The sequence below is a fragment of the Mesocricetus auratus genome, unplaced genomic scaffold (genome assembly GCF_017639785.1).
Source record: "Mesocricetus auratus isolate SY011 unplaced genomic scaffold, BCM_Maur_2.0 Super-Scaffold_15014, whole genome shotgun sequence".
NCBI lineage: Eukaryota > Metazoa > Chordata > Mammalia > Rodentia > Cricetidae > Mesocricetus > Mesocricetus auratus.
In genome coordinates this window covers 56,799,970-56,822,363 of record NW_024429186.1, presented here as the reverse complement: position 1 = coordinate 56,822,363, position 22,394 = coordinate 56,799,970, and the positions used below count along the sequence as shown (strand labels likewise).

Below are 22,394 nucleotides of genomic sequence, written 5' to 3'. Positions count from 1 at the left end.
AAAAAATCTTCAGAAGGTAATGTTTCTTTATAGATTTGGAGACTGTCCTGGAAGTCTTAGAATGCGGATCAGGCTAGCCTTGAACTCACAAGAGATCCAATTGTCTCTGCTTCCCAAGTGCTGAGTTGAAGGCTTGCGCCATCAATAATTATGTGTATTTCCTTTGATAAAAATGTACTGTGGCATTTATTTAAAATAATTGGTTAAAATTTTGTCTTATGATTACTGACTAAATTGTTTTAAGGTTTGTTTCCCATGTGGTAGTCCCACATTATTATATTTACAATCTAATATCTTATTTTCTTATTAGTTGAATGTATCGTAATTTCTTCATCCCCTTACATTTTGAAATGAAAGCAATTGATTTCCTTTATAGCATACTTATAGTTTGAATCCCAAATTTCTACACAGTAAACTGTGTTTTCATTATTAGACAAGAACCGGCTTAGTTGTCCTAGGTGTCTGCTCTCTGCCCTCACCTCTACTGTTCTATTACCATGAAACTCTGAGGGCATGTACTATATTGAGACCAACATACTACTTTCTGCCTAATGAGCTATAGACCCTGGTATAAGGAAGCAACTACTTTTTGTCATTGCTGGGCAAAATATATATATATTTTTTTGCAAGCAGAAACTCTTGAGTTTCTGATATTTTGATGAACATTAGAAGCAAAATACTAATGGGGTGTCTTAAGATCTGATTAAAGATGAGTTAAGTTGTCAGGTTCCCTACTCCATCCTTAGGTTTAAGCAAGCCCATGTTAGAAGAACAAGGGGGGCATCTGTTTAGATACAGGTCTTTCTATTAGCCCTTTGCTCTCATTGGATGAGTTCTGATCTTTTGAGACAGCTCTTTGCTAAGACCTGGAATGTATTATAAGTGAGCCTACTAATCAGAAGTTTTGGAATTTTCCTTAGTCACATCGCCTTACTGGAAGCTCATTACATATGGTTCTCTCCATTGACTGTTTAATCTTGGTGGTTTCCTTGGTTTTGTGCAGGAGAGATGATGCAGGGTAGTCCTGTGAGCTTAAATCAGATAAGAGTGACAGCCATTACTGAGTTCAAGGTGTTCAAACTATGAACTCGTAATTATGAGGCCATGGGAGGCAACGTGTCACTGTTTGTTGATGTGTATAGAAGGACAGTATCTTACTTGGGCTTACTCTTGCTGTGACAAAACACCAGGAACAAAAGTGGCCTGTCTAGGAAAGGATTGATTTGACTTCATTGTAGTCTTCACTGAAGGAAGACAGGACAGCAACTCAAGCACTGCAGGAACCTGGAAGCAATGGCCAATACAGAGGCAATTAATGGGTCCTGCTCCCTGGCTTCTTTAAAGTGGGACCCAAGACCACAATTCTAAGGATGGAACCACCCACCATCTTCCAGTGATTAAGGAAATGCCTAGTAATTAAGAAATGCCTACAGTCCCATCTCATGAAGGAATTTTCTCAATTGACTTTCCCTCCACTCTGTCTGTGTCAGGTTTGCTTAACCTACCAGGACACAAGAGAAACCACAGAGTTCCCCTTCTTTGTCTCTCTCTGTTGGGAATTGATATATGCACACTGTACTTAGTAAAGTCTGCCATCACCTCTCAAGAGTGAAATAGTCTGACTACTTCTAATGCTCAGTACCTCAAGGAATGAAGAGTGACCATTTCTTTATTCTAAATGAGGGTGGCTCCTGAGACCTTTGTTTTAGAGTTTCAGTACACCTGTGTTTGGGAAGATGTCCTTCATCCGAGCTGTGTGTTCTCCCTCAACTGTTGAGTAGATCCTTCCTTCAATTTGGACTAACACCCCAAGTTCTGAAGGTTATGAAAATTGTCAAACTGAAGATGTTTCTGGATTACTGCTTGCCAAGATGACCAATGTAACTGTTGAGCAGAATTTCTTTCTCTGTTTTTCCCTCTTGCTTTCCAGCTGCTCCGCGGCATGTTTTGTTTTCTGTTTGACATGTTAATGTGGTTTTATTGTGAGTCCTATTTTTAATTTGAAGGTGAAATGAATTCAGCTTTCACCTATTGTTAGTTGTCTTGTTTCAGCATTTCATACGTAGATTTACATATGTGGTATAATTGTGTCAACATCTACTTGTTGAATAAGAACCCAAAGGAAGCTAGGGGCTGAGACCCACACATATAACCCCAGCACTGCAGAGGCAGTGGCAGGTAGATTTCTGTAAGTTTGCAGTCAGCCTAGCTAACAAGCCTGGGCCAGGACAACCTCCAATGCAATATTGAGAGAACCTTTCTAAAATAATTGAAAATAAAGAAAATATAAAAGAAAGCAAAGGAAATTCACTATCTCTCATAGTTTTGATTAGTGCCTACCAATAATGGGTGACAGGTTTTTATTTTACTTTTGTATGCAGAGGCAATGCCTAAGTCAATATACACACAAGTAAACTAAACTTAAGATTACTGTAATGAATATATTCTAAAAATTTGTATCCTAGGCCAACCATATTCTGATGCTGCTCTACAATGGCAAGATAGATTTTATCCTGAGTCTGGTAGACTCCCTGGATCAAGACAACATGGAAATTACAATATGCCTCCCTTGCTTGACTTGGGTAAGAAAGACTATGTGTGTGTGTGTATGTGTGTGTGTGTGTTTGTATCTGTGGTCATGCTTGCTTCTGATATTACATAGTTATGATAGCATAGAGTCTGAGAATTGAACAATTGTCTAATACAGTTAGTATCCCAGATTGCTCATGAGGCCACATCTCCTTCCTAATTTTCCAGAGTTTGTATTTCTCATTGTCTTGGAGAAATATTTTGTTTAGTTTTATGTCACCTATATTGTGTTTCTGTGTATGTATCACATACATGCCTGTTGCCTGAGAACCCAGAACAGGGCATCAGACTTCTGGGACGTGGAGTAGCAGATGGTTGTAAGCTGCTGTGTGGTTGCTGGGAATTAAGCACAGTTCCTGTGTAAGAGCAAGAAGAGCTCTTAAGCATGGAACCATCTCTCCAGCATTTTCATGTTTCACACTTCTGGCATGTGCTCTAATATATGAGTTAAAGCTTAGTTTCGGTTTTATAGTAAGAGCTGAGTGAATCTCACTATAATACAAACTGTACTCTCATTGTGTATAATCAATTTACATACATGTGGTTTAGCAGAAAAGGTTATAAGGCTGGCAAATTTCAATGGATATGTAAAAACTACCTGTAAAATAATTTGGATTCTTGTTTTTAATTAGATATCTGATTTAATAATTTCATATGTAGTAGATTTTATCTGTGAGGAGCTCTTAAACTATCACTCATTACCCACTGAATCTGGGAAATATGTGCATCTAGTGTTGGTATTAATGTAAATAATATGAAGAAAGAAAAAACATCCTGAAAATAAATCTTCATTATATATTTGTTGAGTTATCTATGAGGGTGCTTTCATGCAAGTACATAGTATGTACTGAGGAAAAGGAGGGCACATAGAAAATACAGGAAGTGGATGGTGCTTCCCCAGGTGCTCACTGAGGCTGTTGCAGCAAGAGTACCTAGGAGCCAGCTGGAATGGGTCACGAGGGCATTGCAAATGAATGTGTGTTCTACTGAAATTTCCACGGCTTCAGGCTGCTTTGGGGACACTCATATGGAATATTAGTGTATTTGTGTCAAGTTGTTCCCTGTCCCAGGAAGGGGGGTGGAACATGTCAGTGTCATTTGGATCTGGAAACGGTCTGGGAATAAATAGAGAACTCATGATTTTTTCCTGGTTTAATTTTCCTGCGTAGATGAGCCAGAATGGTCAGCAGTGCCATCTACTAAGAATGATAACAAAGGTAACCATAATGTAAGTATTGAAAAGTGAATTCCACCCATGTATCTGCAACTAGTTCTTGGTATTCTTAGAAAAAGATGAGAGCTCTTCTACTAGGTGATATCAAGATATTCATAAAACATACTTCTACTTAGCATTTACACTTTCATTGTTGGCTTTTACCCATGTGTTAACTAGTAGAGATCACAGCTGGTTTTCATGGTGCATGTAATCCTAGCATTTTTGCAGGCTGAGGCAGGAGGCTTGTAACATCAAAGACAGTGTGGGCTATATAAGCAGACTTTACCTTCAAACACCAAATTGTCTGGAGAAATTGCTTACAGGATAAGACCACTGGCTGATCTCCTGGAGTTCCTGGGTTTGATTCCCAGCACCCTAGTGGTGACTCCCAAACCTTCTTATCTCCATGTTTAAGGGATCTGAATCCCTATTCTAGCTTTAGAAATCAGTGAATGTATGCGGTAATCAGACATGCATGCAGGCAAAACACCCATTCATGTGAAATAACAAATATGACAAAAACAAACAAGAGAGACAAACCTGATGTATCCCACTTAAATAAGAACAACTTTTAGTAAAACTTTAAAGCTTCTGTGCTAGCTGAACACTATTTCAGATTTTCTCCCTTGAAATGTTTTTAAAATATTAAAATATATTTTATTTTTAAAATACAGCATTGATTTTGTTCATTTTGAAGATAATGAATATCTTATCCAGTTTCCTGTTCTTTCTCTGTGTGTGTTTGATCAAAGTGGCTATGTGTTAATTATTTGGTTTTTCACTTTGAGACAGGTTACCCAGTAGCTATGGAGCCAAACCTAGAACTCAGTTTATTGATCAGGCTTGCCAGTAACTGACAAGAGATTCATCCCCCATCTCTGCCTCCTAAGCTGTGGGACTAAAGGCATGTGGCTCCACTACCTGGGGTAGTCCTATTTTACTAAAAATGACTGTTTTGTTGTGCTTGAACTTACTAGTATTTCAGGTAGAGCCAGGTAGACTAAACTACACCATGCCTAAAGTTTTCTGCTGAGTAAGTGTAAATACTTATTTTAGCACATATGTGTCTCCTTCACAATTGTGGAAACCTGAGTCTGTACGGAGGCTTTGTGGAATGTCATGGACTGCCTTCTTCTATGCTTGACACCCCCAGCAAAGTAGCTGTCCATCAAGCCTCTTTACTGACTGCTGATTGTCAATCTGTTACAGAACTCCACTGTGCCTAACACTCCTGCTGAATGCAAGACACCTGGCCCTGGCTTCGTCCCTCCACCTGTTCCCCTGGATAGAGGCCCCAGAGGTCCTCCCTTTGCATGGGATCCAAGAAGGCCACCTCCATACCCACCACCACCTCCAGGAAATATCTATGGAGGTCCTCCACATTATTTGCCTCCAGTGGCCTTTGCTGGCCCACCCTACCCACCATACCCAGGTAAGCTGTTTTAAAAGTCCATCTATGTGTCAACTTTTATCTTTGTGTTACTGTGAAAAACTCTGGCAAGAACCAACTGGAGGAGGATAGGGTTTATATGGCTCACAGGTCACAGTCTAGCAACAGAGCCAGTCAAGGCTCCACCTTGATACACCTCCCGTAATTTTAATATTAACTGTACTCTGATATGTCAGAAAATCAGGCAATTTACAAGGAGCTTTTCATTCTTTCTTTGTCAGTCTGCTTTCTTCTTTCTTTCTTTCTTTCTTCCTTTCTGGCTTTCTTTCTTGCTTTTAATCTTCCCAAGGCAGGGTTTCTCTATAGCTTTGGAGCCTGTCCTTATCTTAATCTGCAGACCAAGCTAGCATTTAACTCACAGAGACCCAACTGTCTCTGAGATTGAATGCGTGTGCCACCAATACCCAGCTAGAAACAGTTTTAAGATGAAAATTATGTGTATTTCATTTGATAGAAATGTACTGTGGCATTTGTTTAAAGTAAATTGTTCTATTTTTGTCTTATGTTTACTGACAGAAGTGATTAAGTTATTTCTCCTAAATAGTAGTTCCCAAATGGTCATATTTACATCATACTTAGTTATTTGTTGAATTTTTTGAATTTCTTTCATACCCATGCATTTTGAATTAAAAGGAATAGATAGCCTTTACAGCATATTTAGCCCTTTGGAATCCCAAGTTTCTACACAGTAAATCATGTTTTCAATATTAGAGCAGAACCAGCCTACTTATCCTAGCAGTGTGCTCTCAGCCTTCACCTCTACTGTTCTATTACCATGAAAATCTGAGAGCATCCACTATATTGAGACCAACAGACTGCTTTGTACCTGCTGAATTATGGACCCTGGATCTAATGAAAATTTATATGTTTTGTGAAAGCAGAAACTCTGAGTTTCTGATATTTTGATGAACATCAGAAGCAAAATACTAATGTGGTGTCTTGAGATCTGATTAAGGATGAGTTAAGTTGTCAGGTTCCCTACTCCATCCTTATGTTCAAGCAAGCCCATGTTAGAAGAACAAGGGTGCTATCTGTTTAGATACAGGTCTTTCTATTAGCTCTTTGCTCTCATGCGATGAGTTATGATCCTTTGAGACAGCTCTTTGCTAAGACCTAGAATGTGGTATATGTGAGCCTTCTATTCAGAAGTTTTGGAATTTCCTTAGTCACATAGTCTTACTTTGGAATCTGATTAGATCTGGTTCTCTCCAATAACTGATCCATCCTAGTGATTTCCTGGTTTTGGCCAGGAGAGATATTTCACGGTAGTCACTTGAGCATCAAGGAGATGTGAATGACAGCTGTTACTGAGTTTAAGGTGTTCATACTGTGAACCCCTGCTTCTGAGGTCATGGGAGACAACTTGGCACTGTTTGCTGATGTCTGTAGAAGGATAGTATCTTCCTTCGGGTTACTCTTGCTGTGACCAAACACCATGACCAAAAGGGGCTTGTCTAGGAAAGGATTTATTTGACTTACTCTTCCACATTGTAGTCAAAACTGAAGGAAGTCAGGACAGCAACTCAAGCCGTGCAGAAACCTTGATGCAGGGGCTAATGCAGAAGCCATGGGGGAGTCCTCATCACTGTCTTGCTTTCTTCTGGAAGCCAAGACAACATGCCCAGGAATGGCACTACCCACAATGGCCTGCCCGGATCCCCTCATCCCCATCTATCAGTGATTAAGGAAAAGCCTAGTAATTAAGAAATGCCTAGAGTCTGATCTTATGAAGGTTATTTTCTCAATTGATGTTCCCCCCTCTCTAGTGGTGTCAGGTTTGCTTCACCTACCAGGACACCAAACAAACCACACAGTTCAATTCTTTGTCTCTCTTTGTTTGCAACTGATATATGCAAACTGTACTTAGTAAAGTCTGCTTTCACCTCTCAATAGTGAAATAGTCTGACTACTTGTAATGCTCAGTTCCTTGAGGAATGAAGAGTGACCACTAATGTATTCTAAATGAGTGTGGCTCCTGAGGCGTTTGTTTTAGAGTTTCAGTACACTGTGTTTGGGAAGATATCTTTCATCTATGCTGTGAGTTCTCCCTCACCTGTTGAGTCAGATCCTTCCTTCAGTGTGGATTAACACCCCAAGTTCTGAAGGTTGTAAAAATTGCCAAACGGAAAATGTATCTGGATTACTGCTTGCCAAGGTACCCAATGTAATTGTTGACCAGAATTTCTTTCTCTGTTTTTCCTTTTGCTTTGCATCTACTCCTCAGCATTTTTTTGGTGTTTGTTTGACATGTTGATTGGTGTTTTGGGTGTACTATATTTAATTTGAAGTTGAAATGTATTTAACTGAATTCTGCTTTCACATATTGTAAGTTGTCTTGCTTCAGCATTTCATGTGTAGATTTACATATGTGCTGTAATTGTGTCAACATATGCTTGTTGAATAAGAACCCAAAGAAATCCAGGTTTGGAGACCCATGCCTATGATCCCAGGACTTCACAGACAGAGTCATGTGGGTTTCTGTAAGTTCGAAGCCAGTCTGGACAGCAGAGCTTGTGACAGGACATCTTCCAATGTAATATTTAGCAAACGTATCTCAAATAATGTTTAAAAAAAGAAAAGCAAAAAGAAAGTTAAGGAAATACACTATCTCTCAAATTTTTGATTAGTGCCTACCAATAACCCATAACAGGTTTTCATTTTAGTTATGGATGCAGAGGAAATGTCTAAGTCAATATAAGCACAAGTAAAGTAGACTTTTGATTATCCTAATGAAGGTATTCTAACAATTTGTTTTTTAGGCCAACCATATTGTGATTCTTTTCTCCAAAGTCAAGAGAGATTTTACTCTGAGTCTGGTAGACACCCTCACCCAAGACACCAAGGTAAATATGATATGCCTTCCCTGCCTGAATTGTATAAGGAATACTGTGTGTGTGTGTCTGCAACCATGCTTGCATCTGAAATTACATAGTTAGGATAGCATAGAGGGCTGGGAGTTGAACAAAATTCTAATATAATTAGTATCCCAGGTTGCTTATAAGGCCACATATCCTTCATTATTTTCCTGAGTTTGTATTTCTCATTGTTTTTTGAGAAAGATTTTGTTTTTTTAATGTCACCTGTATGGCATTTCTGTGTATGTATCACATACATGCCTGATGCCTGAGAAGACAAGAACTGGGCATCAGAGATTCAGGAAGTAGATTCGCAGATGGTTGTGAGCTGCTGTGTGGTTGCTGAGAATTAAGTACAGGTCCTGTGTAAGAGCAGCCAGTGCTCTTAAGCACAGAACCATATCTCCAAGTTGTCTCATATTTCAGGCATGTGCTCTAATATATGAGTTAAGGGTTAGTTTTGGTTCCATAGTAAGAGCTTAGTTTATCTCACTATAATACTATCTTTACTCTGTTCCACAGCTAACTTCTCATTGTTTATAATCCATTTAGGTATCGCTGTTTAGCAGTCAAGGGTATTAGGCTGGCAAATGCCAATGGATATGTAAATACTACCAGTAAAGTAATTTGGGTTCTTTTTCTCAATTAGTTTCTGATTTAATCATTTCATATGTAGTAGATTGAATCTGTCAGGAGCTCTTCAACTATCACTCACTACCCACCGAAGCTGGGAAATTTGTGCATCTAGTGTAGGTATTAATGTAAATAACATCAAGAAAGAATTAAAACTCAAAAATTAAACCTCATTGTTTATTTATTAACTTATCTATGAGGGTGCTTCCATACAAGTGTATATTATGTACTGAATGAAACGAGGGCACACGGAAAAGTCAGGAATTGGATGGTGCTACCCCATATGTTCAATGAGGCTGCTCTAGAAAGATTGCCTAGTAGTCAACTGGAATGGTCACCAGTACAATGCAAAAGAATGTCTAATCTATTGAAATTTCCACTGGCCTCAGGCTGCTTTTCGGACTCTCATGTGCAATACTAGTGTATTTGTGTCAAGTTGGTCCCTGTCCCAGCAAGGGTGGTGGAACATGTCAGTATCCTTTGGATCTGGAAATAGTCTGGGAATAAGTTGTGAACTCATGAATTTTTCCTGGTTTAATTTTCCTGTGTAGATGAGTCAGAATCGTCAGTAGTGACATCCACTAAGAATGATAACAAAAGTGACCATAGTGTAAGTATTGAAAATTGAATTCTACCCATTTATCCACAACAGTTTCTTGATTTTCCTAAAAAAAATCTAGAGCTCTTCAACTATGTGTTATCAAGATATCAATAAAATATAATTCTACTTAGGATTAACACTTTAATTGTTGGCTTTTACCCATGTGTTAAATAAGCAGGTTTTGGTGGTGCAGGTGATCCTAGCATTTTTGCAGGCTAAGCTAGGAGGATTATAACTTCAAAGCCAGTGGTGGGCTATATAAGCCAATTTAGTTTCCAAAATCCGAGTAGGCTGAAAAAATGGCTTATGGGATAAGAGCAGTGGCTGCTCTCCTGGCGGGACCAGGGTTTGAATCCCACCACCCTAGTGTTGGCTCCCAACCCTTTTTATCTCCATGTTCAAGGGATCTGAAGCCCTATTCTAGCCTGGGACGACAGTGAAAGTATATGCTATACAGACATGCATGCAGACAAAACACCCATACATGTGAAATGACAAATATGTTAAAAATAAACAAGGGAGAGAAACCTGAAATTTCCCACTTACATAAGAACAACTTTTAGAAGAAGTTTAAAGCTTCTTGCTAGCTCTAGACTATTTCTGGTTTTCTTTCTTGAAATGTTCTTAATTTTAAAATGTGTTTCTTATGGTCATTTTGAAACTATGAATATCTTATTCATTTTCCTGTTGTCTGTGTATTTGTTTGATACAAGTGGCTATAAGTTTTTTGTGTTTTCACTTTGAAACAAGTTACCAGTAGCTATGGAGCCAATTGTAGAACTCACTTTATTGACCATGCTGGCCAGTTACTGACAGAGATCCACACATCTTTGCCTCCTGAGCTATGGAATTAAAGGGCTGTGCCTCCACTACCTGATGTATATCTATTTTATTAAAAATGACTGTTTTGGTGTCCTTGAACTGTGCTTGTGTTTTAGGTAGACCCAGGTAGACCATTACTACCATGCCTAAAATTTTCTGCTGAGTAAGTAAAAATATTTAGGATAGCCCGTATGTGACTCCTACACAATTTTGGAAACCAGAGACTGTACCTATGCTTTGTGGAATGCCATGGTCTACTTTCTTCTATGCTTGACACCCCCAGCAAAGGAGCTGTCCATCAAGCCTCTTTACTGACTGCTGATTGTCAATCTGTTACAGAACTCCACTGTGCCCAACACTCCTCCTGCTGGATGCAAGACACCTGGCCCTGGCTTCATCCCTCCTCCTGTTCCCCTGGATAGAGGCCCCAGAGGTCCTCCCTTTGCATGGGATCCAAGAAGACCACATCGATACCCACCACCTCCTCCAGGAAACATCTATGGAGTACCTCCACACTACTTTCCACCAATGGACTTTGCTGGACCACCCTTTCCACCATACCCAGGTATGTTGTATATGTATCTTTCATCTGTGCTCTTTTTGTTACTGTGAAAAACTCTGGCAAGAACCAACTGGAGGAGGAAAGTGTTTATATTGGACATAGTTTACAGTCCAGCAACAAAAGAAGCCAAGGCTTCACCTTGATTCACCTCATTTAATTTTGAATTTTAACTGTATTCTGATAAGTCAGAAAAATCAGGAAATTTACAAGGAGATTTTTTCTCTATTTGTCCTTTTTTTCCTTCCTCCTTCCTTCCTTGCTTCCTTCCTTCCTGTCTGTCTTTCTGTCTGTCTGCTGCCTGACTGTCTTCCTTCATTCCTTCGTTTCTCTCTCTCTCTCTTTCTCTGTCTCTCTGTCTCTGTCTCTGTCTCTGTCTCTGTCTCTCTCTCTCTCTCTCTCTCTCTCTCTCTCTAAAAAAGTCTTCCCAAGGCAGCATTTCTCTATTGTTTTGGAGCCTGTCCTAGAAGTCTTTGACAGCAGACCAGGCTAGCTTTGAACTCACAGAAATCTACTTGTCTCTGCTTCCTAAGTGCTGAATTGAAGGCATGTGCCAGCAATGCCCAGCTAGAAGCAGTTTTAAGATGAAAATTATGTGTATTTCCTTTGATAAAAATGTTTAAATGGTTGGGTATAATTTTGTCTTATGATTACTGACTAAATTGTTTTAAAGTGTGTCTCCCAATTAGTAGTTCCCACATGATCATATTTACAATCTAAGATCATGTTCCTAATTTGTTGAATTTATTGAAATTCCTTCATACCTTACATTTTGAAATAAAAGTAATTGATTGTCTTTACAACATACTTTGCCCTTTGAAATCCCAAGTTTCTACACAGTAAATCATACATTCAATATTAGACAAGACCTGGCTTAGTTGTCCTAGGTGTCTGCTCTCTGCCCCCACATCTAAAGTTCTATTACCATGAAAATCTGAGAGCATGCACTATATTGAGACCAACAGACTGCTTTGTACCTGCTGAGCTATAGATTCTGGGTGCAATGAACTGACTACTTTTTGTCAGTGCTGGGCAAAATGTATATGTTTTGTGAAAGCAAAACTCTGAGTTTCTGATATTTTGATGAACGTTAGAAGTAAAATACTAATGAGGTGTCTTGATCTGATTAAGGATGAGTTAAATTTTCAGGTTCCCTTCTTCATCCGTAGGTTTAAGCAAGCCCATGTTGGAAGAACAAGGGGGCCATCTGTTTAGATACAGGTCTTTCTATAAGCCCTTTGCTCTCATGGGATGAGTTCTGATCCTTTGAGGTAGCTCTTTGCTGAGACCTGGAGTATAGTATAAGTGAACTTTCTGTTCAGACGTTTTTGACCTTTACTTAGCCACATCATCTAACTTAGGAAGCTAATTAGATATGATTCTCTCCATTGCGTGCTTTCCTTGGTTCTGTGCTGGAGAGATGATTCAGGGGAGTCCCGTGAGCTTAAATCAGATAAGCATGTCAGCCATTACTGAGTTCAAGGGGTTCACACAATGAATTCGTAATTATGAGGCCATGGGAGTCAACTTGTCACTGTTTGTTGATGTGTGTAGAAGGACAGTATCTTACTTGGGCTTACACTTGCTGTGACAAAACACCAGGAACAAAAGTGTCCTGTCTAGGATAGGATTTATTTGACTTACTCTGTCACAGTGGAGTCTTCACTGAAGGAAGTCAGGACAGCAACTCAAGCAGTCCAGAAACCTGGAGTCAGGGGCTAATGCAGAGGCCATGGAGGATGCTGCTCACTGGCTTGCTTTCTTCTGAAACTCAAGACCACATGCCCAAGGTTGGCATCACCCACTATGGCCTTCCTGGGTCCCCTCAACCCCATCAGTCAGTGGTTTCAGATATGCCTAGTAATTAATAAATATCTACGGTCTGATCTTATGAAGGAATTTTCTCAGTTGATTTTCTGTCCTCTCTAGCCATATCAGGTTTGCTTCACCTAACAGTACACAAGAAAAACCCCACAATTCCCCTTCCTTGTCTCTCTCTGTTGGGAATTGATACCTGCACACTATACTTAGTAAAGTCTGCCATCACCTCTCAAGAGTGAAATAGTCTGACTACTTCTAATGCTCAGTTCCTCAAAGAATGAAGAGAGACCATTCCTTCATTCTAAATGAGGGTGGCTCCTGAGGCCTTTGTTTTAGAGTTTCAGTACACCTGTGTTTGGGAAGATATCCTTCATAAAAGCTGTGTGTCCTCCCTCACCTCTTGAATCAGATCCTTCCTTCAGTGTCGACTAACCCACCAAGTTCTGAAGGTCATAAAAATTGTCAAACTGAATACGTTTCTGGATTACTACCTGCCAAGATGACAAATGTAAATATTTTGCAGAATTTCTTTCTCTGTTTTTCCTTCTTGCTTTGCAGCTGTTCCTCAGCATTTTTTGGTAGTTGTTTGACATGTTGATTTTTTTTTGGCGTACTATGTTTAATTTGAAGTTGAAATGTATTTAACTGAATTCTGCTTTCACATATTGTAAGTTGTCTTGCTTCAGCATTTCATGTGTAGATTTACATATGTGCTGTAATTGTGTCAACATATGCTTGTTGAATAAGAACCCAAAACTAGGGGATGGAGACCCATACCTGTTATCCCAGGACTCCAGAGGCAGAGGCATGTGGGTTTCTGTAAGTTCGAAGCCAGTCTGGCCAGTAGAGCTTGTGACAGGACATCTTCCAATGTAATATTTTGCAAACCTGTATCAATTAATGTTTAAAAAATAAAAAAAAAAGAAAATACAGGAAATATACTATCTCTCAAATTTTTGATTAGTGCCTACCAATAACCAGTAACAGGTTTTCATTTTAATTATGGATGCAGAGGAAATGTCTAAGTCAATATAAGCACAAGTAAAGTATACTTTTGACTATCCTAATGAAGACATTTTAACAATTTGTTTTTAGGCCAACCATATTGTGATTCTTTTCTCCAAAGTCAAGAGAGATTTTATTCTGAGTCTGGTAGACACCCTCGACCAAGACACCACGGAAATTATTATATGCCTTCATCGTCTGATATGGGTAAGGAATACTCTGTGTGTGTGTGTGTGTGTGTGTGTGTGTGTGTGTGTGTGTGTGTGTGTCTGTAATCATGCTTGCATCTGAGATTACATAGTTATGGTAGTGTAGACTACTGGGAATTGAACAAAAGGCTAACATAATTAGTATCTCAGATTGCTCATGTGGTCATATCTCCTTCCTTATTTTCCTCAAGTTTGTATTTCTCATTGTCTTTTTGAGAAAGATTTTGTTTATTTTTATGTCACCTGTATGGCATTTCTGTGTATGTATCACATACATGCCTGATGCCTGAGAAGGCAAGAAGGGCATCAGAGCTCCTGGAAGTGGAGTTACAATCTTTTTGAGCTACTGTTTGATTGCTGGGAATAAAGCACAGATCCTGTGTAAGAGCAGCCAGTGCTCTGAGCACTGAACCATCTCTCCAAGTTGTCTCATATTTCAGACAGGTGCTCTAATACATGAGTTAAGGTTTAGTTTTGGTTCCATAGTAAGAGCTGAGTGTATCTCACTATAATACCATCTTTATTCTGTTCCACAGCTAACTTCTCTGTTTATAATCCATTTACATATGTGTTGTTTTGCAGTCAAGGATAATAGGCTGGCAAACGTCAATGGATATTTAAATACTACCAGGAAAATAATTTGGTTTTTTCTCAATTAGTTATCTGTTTTAATAATTTCATATGTAGTAGATTGTATCTATCAGGAGCTCTTCAACTTTCATTCATTACCCACTGAAACTGGGAAATGTGTGCATCTAGTGTAGGTATTAATGTAAATAACATTAAGAAAGAATGAAATTCTGATAATTAAATTTTCATTGTATATTTGTTGAGTTATCTATGAGGGTTCATATACAAGTGTATAGTATGTACTGAGGGAAAGAAGGGTAAACAGAAAAGTCAGGGAGTGGATGATGCATCCCTGGGTGTTCACTGAGGCTGCTGCAGCAGGATTGCCTAGGAGCCAGCTGGAATGGTCACCAGCACAAAGCAAAAAAATGTCTGTTCTATTGAAATTTCCACTGGCCTCAGGCTGCTTTCAGGACTCTCATGTGGAATACTAGTGTATTTGTGTCAAGTTGTTCTCTGTCCTAGCAAGGGGTGTGGAATGTGTCAGTGTCATTTGGATGTGGAAATGGTGTGGGAATAAGTTGAGAACTCATGAATTTTTCCTGGTTTAATTTTCCTGTGTAGATAAGCCAGAATCTTCAGCAGTGCCATCCACTGTGAATGATATGAAAAATGACCATAGTGTAAGTATTGGAAATTGAATTCTACGCATGTATCTGCAGATAGTTTTTAGGTTTTCTTAGATAAAGGCCAGAGCTCTTCTACTATGTGATATCAATATATTAAAATATGCTTCTAGTTCGCATTAACACTTTCATTTTTGGATTTTAACCATCTGTTAAATAGTCCAGATCACAAGCAGGTTTTGATGATGCGTGTAATCCTAGTATTTTTGCAGGTTGAGGCAGGAGGATGGTACCTTCAAAGCTAGTAGTGTGTTATATAAGCTGATTTTGTCTCCAAAATCCAAGTAGGCTGAAAAAATGGTTTATGGGATAAGAGCACGGCTGCTCTCTTGGAGTGACCTGTGTTTGGTTTCTAGCACCCCAGTGGTGGCTCTCAACCGTTCTTATCTCCATGATCAAGGACTTTGTAGCCTGGGAGAACAGTGAATGTATGTTATGCAGCCATGCATGCAGGCAAAACACCAATACATGTGAAATGACAAATATGACAATAACAAGAGAGAGAAACCTGATGTCTTAGATAAGAAAAACATTTAGAACTTTAAAGCATTTTCCCTAGTTGTACATTATTTCCGGTTTTCTTCTTTGAAATCTTATTTGAATCTTAAAATGTATTTTACCTTTGAAAAATATGATTGCAAAAAAAAGAAAACTATGATTGCTTGTGTTCATTTTGAAAATATCAATATTTTACCTTTTCCTGTTCTCTCTATGTTTCCTTGGATTAACTATCTTTGTTGGGGTATATCTATTTTTTTTAAAGTGTCTGTTCTCATGTGGTTGAACTGCCCTTCTGTTTTAGTTGGAGCCAGGTAGACTATTACTATCCTGCCTAAAGATTTCTGCTGAGTTAGTAAAAATAAGGTAGCACTTAAGCAGTTCCTACACAGGTGTGGAAAACTGATTCTGTACCGAGACTTTGTGGAATGTCATGGTCTACTTTCTTCTATGCCTGAAACCCCCAGCAAAGGAGCTGTCCATCAAGCCTCTTTACTGACTGCTGATTGTCAATCTGTTACAGAACTCCACTGTGCCTAACACTCCTGCTGCTGAATGCAAGACACCTGGCCCTGGCTTCATCCCTCCTCCTGTTCCCCAGGATAGAGGCCCCAGAGGTCCTCCCTGCGCATGGGATCCAAGAAGACCACCCCGATACCCACCACCTCCTCCAGCAAACAACTATGGAGGTCCTGAACATTATTTTCCACCAATGGACTTTGATGGCCCACCCTTCCTGCCATACCCAGGTAAGGTGTTTTAAAAGTCCATATATGTGTCAGCTTTTATCTGTGCTCTTTTTGTTACTGTGAAAATCTCTGGCAAGAACCAACTGGAGTAGGAAAGGGTTTATATGGCTCACAGGTTACCGTCCAGCATCAGAGGAAGCCAAGGCTTCACCTTAATCCACCTCAGGTAATTTTGAATTTTAACTGTACTCTGATAGGTCAGAAAATCAGGCAATTTACAAGAGCTTTTCATTCTTTCTGTCTAACTGTTTTCTTCCTCCTTCCTTCCCCCCTCTCTCTCTGTCTCTCTCTCTCTTTCTTGTTTTTAATCTTTCCAAGGCAGGGTTTCTGTATAGCCTTGGAGCCTTTGGAGCCTTTCCTGGAAGTCTTAGTCTGCAGACCAGGCTAAACATGAACTCACAAAGTTCCCAATGTCTCTGCTTCCTAAGTGCTGGGATCAAAGCTGTTTGCCACCAATCCCCCCCCCCTGCCAGCAAGTAGTTTTAACATTAAAAATGTGTGTTTCAGTTGATAGAATGTATTGTGTCAACTATTTAAGGTAATTGCTTATATTTTTGTCTCAAGAAAATTAACTTAAGTTTTTTAGCTTATTTCTCATAAATAATAGTTCCCACCTAATCATATTTAAAATCCAAGATCATGTTTAGTTATTTGTTAAATTTATTGAAATTACTTCACACTGTTATATCTTAAAATAAAAGTAATTATTGCCTTTACAGCATACTTTATTCTTTAGAATCAGAAACTTCTACACTTTAAATCAAGTTTTAAAGTTCTAGATAAGAACCACCTTAGCTGTCCCAAGTATCTGCTCGCTGTTCTCACCTCTACTCTTAAACTTCTAAGGGAGTAAAATGAGTCTTGTGTGGGAAGTTTTAAGGTTGTCCTTGGCCTTCTTGGAAATGTTTTTAGTAGGATATGAGGTCAGTATCACTGATCTGAATGTTAGTTTGAATGTTTTATTTACCCCATTGAAAAGCTGTTTTACAGCGAGTCTTAAGTGTATCTAGACCTTGGGTTCCTGCCAAGAGAGCACAAACAGATCTGAAACTGATGGTTGTGTTCTTATTAATCCTATGAAATCAAAAAGTACAGTTTTCAGTCTCAAGATTTATTTGTGAGATCAAGTATTGTGGTGTGAGTGTTTGGATATCAGAATAGCTGGAGGTAGTGTTTTAACAAGTGTGCACGACATGGTTTCAACTTCCACTGTTCTTTACCCATCTCTTCCAACAGGGAGAAATATGTGTGAATCCAGAGGTTTTCCACCCTTCCTTCCTCTAAGAGCTGGGTTCTTCCCCCACCCCCACATCCAGAGAGGAGAAATGAGAGACCCCAGACTTGATTCAGCCTTCCAAACAACCTGCAACTGAACCTCCAGACTACACTGTAACCTAAGGAAATAAAGGAGACCTGATAGATTCTTCAGCATTCATTTTTTTAGATGAAGTTTATATAACTGTTGTTCTTAAGTTAGTATATTGTTGCTCAAATATTGTTGTGTAATGGAATAGCATTTTGTAAATAAAGATAATTTAACTATGAATCTTATGAGTAAATTATTTCTATTTCATTTTTTCTGGGTAGTATATTTTACTTTGATTACCTCATCTATAATTATGATAGTTTTATGCATGTAATCTTTTTAAATTTAAATTTAAATTAGAAACAAGGTTGCTTCTAATGTCAATTCCAGATTCCTCTCCCTTTTCCTCACCTCCTCCAACACTCTGACCAGCCCCTCCAATGTCCCCTCATTTCCCCAAGGAGGGTAAGGGCCACCATGGGGGGTGTCCATAGTCATTTCATCCAGGGCAGTGCCTAGACCATCCCTTGAAATCCAGGGTGAGAGTACATCTCTCAGTGTTGGATAGGTGTCCAAAGTCCATTTGTATAACCGTGATAAATTCTGATCTACTACCCAAGGCTCAATAGATTACCTAGGCCTGCTCACTGACACCCACATTCCGGAGGTCTTGATCACTCCCATGCCAGATTCCCAGCCATCAGTCTGGGATTCAAGAGCTAACCCCTGTCAGGTTAGCTGTTTCTGGGGGTAAAAGCAGCCCAGTCTTAACCCGTTTGCTCATCAGTCCTCCCTCTCTGTCACTGGATTCCTTGAGTTCAGTTCAGTATTTAGCTTTGGGAGTCTCCCTCTGCTTCCATCAGCCATTGAATGAAGGTTCTGTTTCCTAGGCTCTCTGGCCATGGGATTGTACACTGGCACTCCCCAGATCTATGTCTAAAATCCATATATGAGAGAGTACATGCCATGTTTCTCTTTTTATGACTGCGTTACCTCACTCAGGATGGTTTCTTCTAGTGCCATCCATTTGCCTGCAAATCTCAGGATTCCATTGTTTTTTTTTCTCCTGAATAGTACTCCATTATGTAAATGTACCACATTTTCTCTATCCACTCTTCAGTTGAGGGGCATTTAGGTTGCTTCCAAGTTCTGGCTATTACAAATAATGCTGTTGTGAACATAGTGGAACAGACATCCTTGTTATATGAATGGGCATCTTTGGATGTATGCCTAAGAGTGGAATTGCTGGGTCTTGTGGTAGGTTTATTCCCATTTTCCTGAGGAATCTCCATACTGATTTTCAAAGTGGCTGTACAAGTTGGCACACCTACCAGCAGTCGAGGAGTGTCCCCTTTAACCACAGCCTCTCCAGCATGAATTGTCTTTGGTGTTTTTGATTTTCCATTCTGACAGGAGTGAGATGGTATCTCAAAGTTGTTTTGAGTTGCATTTCCCAGATGGCTAAGGATGTTGAGCACTTTCTCAAGTGCCTCTCAGCCATTTTAGACTCCTCTATTGAAAATTCTCTATTTAGTTCTACAGCCCACTTTTTAATTGGATCTTTTGGTGTTTTGGAGACTTGCTTCTTGAGTTCTTTGTAAATTTTGGAGATCAGCCCTCTGTCAGATGTGGGGTTAGTGAATATCTTTTCCCATTCTGTGGGGTTCCTTTTTGTCTTGCTGACTGTGTCCTTTGCCTTACAGAAGATTCTCAGTTTCAGGAGGTCCCATTTATTAGTTGTTGAGCTCACTGGCTGTGCTACTGGTGTTATGTTTGGGAAGCTGTCTCCTGTACTAATTCGTTCAAGGGTACCACCCACTTTCCGTTCTAAGAGGTTCAGTGTGGCTGGATTTATGTTGAAGTCTTTGATCTTACTCCTGTCAGAATGGAAAATCAAAACCACCAACGACAATTTATGATGGAGAGGCTGTGGTTAAATGGGAACACTCCTCCACTGCTGGTGAGAGTGCCAACTTGTAAAGCCACTTTCAAAATCAGTATGGAGATTCCTCAGAAAAATGGGAATAAACCTACCACAAGACACAGCAACTCCAGTCTTAGGCATATATCCAAAAGATGCCCATTCATACAACAAGGATGTCTGTTCCACTATGTACACAACAGCATTATTTGTAATAGCCAGAACTTGGAAGCAACCTAAATGCCCCTCAACTGAAGAGTGGATAGAGAAAATGTGGTACATTTACACAATGGAGAGAAAAATAAAAGTGAAAAAATAGAGTAATAATAATAATAGATAAATAAATAAGCCACATAAAGATGGAAAGTACACAGAGAGTCTGGATACTGTACGCTATTGTGTTTTTCAGTTTTTTCATTGCTAAGGAAGGAACAGCTACTGAAGTACACTTGATTATAAATGCTGCTAAATTAATTCAACTTATATCTTTTGAAAATGCCTTGACTTCAAAATTTAAGTGTAAGGATATGTTACTTGGAAAAGGAGTTTTTATTTATGTTTCTACAGAAAATGAAAAGCTGAGGATTCCTTCCAGGCTTCTGTGGACTGACGAACCAAGACCCCCGGAAGCAGTGGATCAGATGTTCCAACAATTGAGACAGCTAAGATGATGCAGCTTTACAGACCCCGAAAATACGGACTTATACAGGTTTCTGAGTTTTGTCATGATCCCCATGGTATGAACAGCGCCCCCTTCCAGCAGGAAGCAGTTTGGAATAAGCGACGTCCCAATTCCCGTCTTGTTTATAAATCTTTGTTTTCATTTAAATGGGGTTGTTTATAATTGGCTAGTGATCACACCCAATCTTTTTTAATGGTAAAAAAGGGATGGGTATTGTTTTTCATTTATTGATACAAATTCAAGGTCAATTTTGTGATATGTATATTTCTCCTCTTGATTAAGTATTGTGCTTATACTGATCTTTTAAAATGTAATGCATAATTGAATACAGACTATAGATAGTTACTTTTAATAGTCAGAACTTATAGTTAGGTTAGTTAGGTTTTCTAGATATACAGAAAAATATTTGAGATAGATAAACAGTCTTCAAACCTCTCAAAGACCTTCAGAAAATGGCATTTAAAATGGTTTAGGGCTTTTCTTGACAATGAGAAATGTCTGCTCCTGGCAGCACTAATTACGTCTGAGAGGAAGATGGGCATCGAAGAAACTTGTTATGGAGTTTGCTTTCAACATGGCAAGATTAGCCATTTGGGCAAGAAACTGCTCTTGCCTAGACTGTTTGACTGTTGCTGTATAAACTGGACATGCAGGACCCACAAGAAAGTGAATGCTGAACTCAGTCTTACAGGGTTCCTGCTTCATGGAAGAGTCTACGAGACTTTCTGCAGGACACAGAAAAATGACTGACAGACTACTGATGCAGATGGACAGTTTGAAATTTCCTGCTTTGCTGAGAAGTCTTCTGGACACATTGTGGCCTATGGGCTGAAGATGGATGCCCCAACATTACAGAGGAACTTCGGGTGACTGTCCAGGCAGTAAGATATCTCTGTCAATCCTAGTGTTTACATATTATTCTTCTGTGGTCTTTGATGGAGTTGAAGACAGATAGTTATAATTATAGTTTTCCTTAGTTATGATAAAAGATAAGCTACATATAGAACTTTGGACTCACAAGGATGGGATGGATGATATTTTCTTTAAATCTTGCTAAAATATTGTAACTATGTTCTTATTTGATAACTGTTCTGTTATATACAATTTGACTGTGTTAAAGTTAAGATCTTTCTTTTTGTTTAAACAGAAAAGAGGAGATGTTGGGGAAGTCTTATGCCAATAAAGCACTGTCTGGCCAATAGGGAATCTAGATAGGAGGGTCTAGGAGTCCAGGAGGATTCTGGGAAGGAGAAACACAGAGAGTTCGAGATGTAACACCATGAGGGTAGGAAGCCCGGAACTATTCTCCGGTAAGAGAAATACTTTGATTAACAATTATGGGGTAATTACTTAAGTCAGAGCTAGCCAGTAAGAAACAAGCAAGGCCAACAACTTCATAATTAATATAGCCTCCTGTGTGTTTATTTGGGACTGATGCGGCACTAGAACCAGGCTGGCGGGAAGGCTTCTCTCAAGGAAAAAGCTTCTCTTTACAGGTCATGCCATGGGATACTAGAGAGTCCGTACAGGCACTACTGAACTGACATTGTGCAAGTAGCTTTGTTGGCCATCCCTTGGATCAGATGGTTAAGTCACCACAAGCTCACTCCGCAGAGCTATCCACTAGCCGATTGTTAAGAGAAGCTTTTTCTTTGGGAGAAGCCTTCCCGCCAGCTTGGTTCCAGAGCCGCGTCAGTCCCAAATAAACACACAGGAGGCTATATTCATTTTGAAGCTGTTGGCCTTGCTTGTCTCTTACTGGCTAGCTCTGACTTAAGTAATTACCCCATAATTGTTAATCTAAGTATTTCTCTTACCGGAGAAGTTTCCAGGCTTCCTACCCCATGGCGTTACATCTCGACTCTCTGTGTTTCTCCTTCCCAGAGTTCTCCTTGACTCCTAGTCCCACCTATCTAGATTCCTATTGTCCAGCAGTGCTTTATTGACAAATGCACAGGACTTCCCCCCAACAATGACCCATGACAATAGGTGTCTCCCCTGAATTTACCACCACCTCCTTCTTAGATAGTGAAGAAGAAGTTGCTTCAGAGCAATCTGAGTACCAGTGTGGAGCTTTCTGTGACTCTTTTTGTAGTTTCTCCTCATTTGTCACCAGTGAATTGCTTCCCCCCTATTAAATTGACAGCTAGCTATACTTTTCTCTTGTTTTGGGTGAAGGTGTATGATCATGATAGCTTTCAGTTGTATGAATAATAAAAAGA

The 22,394-nt window shown here is 39.4% G+C and overlaps 1 protein-coding gene across 1 annotated transcript; it reads left to right on the top strand.

Moving 5' to 3' along the window:
• The first annotated feature begins 2,466 nt into the window (after positions 1-2,466).
• On the top strand, positions 2,467-17,684 carry LOC106021976 (extensin-like). The gene is made up of 10 exons (XM_040743379.1): positions 2,467-2,582; positions 3,759-3,817; positions 5,015-5,237; positions 8,015-8,098; positions 9,295-9,353; positions 10,506-10,731; positions 13,642-13,758; positions 14,955-15,013; positions 16,038-16,263; positions 17,500-17,684. The coding sequence occupies exons 1-10, from the start codon at positions 2,561-2,563 to the stop codon at positions 17,634-17,636; spliced, it is 1,212 nt and encodes a 403-aa protein (XP_040599313.1). The 5' UTR covers positions 2,467-2,560; the 3' UTR covers positions 17,637-17,684.
• The last annotated feature ends 4,710 nt before the right edge of the window (positions 17,685-22,394 follow it).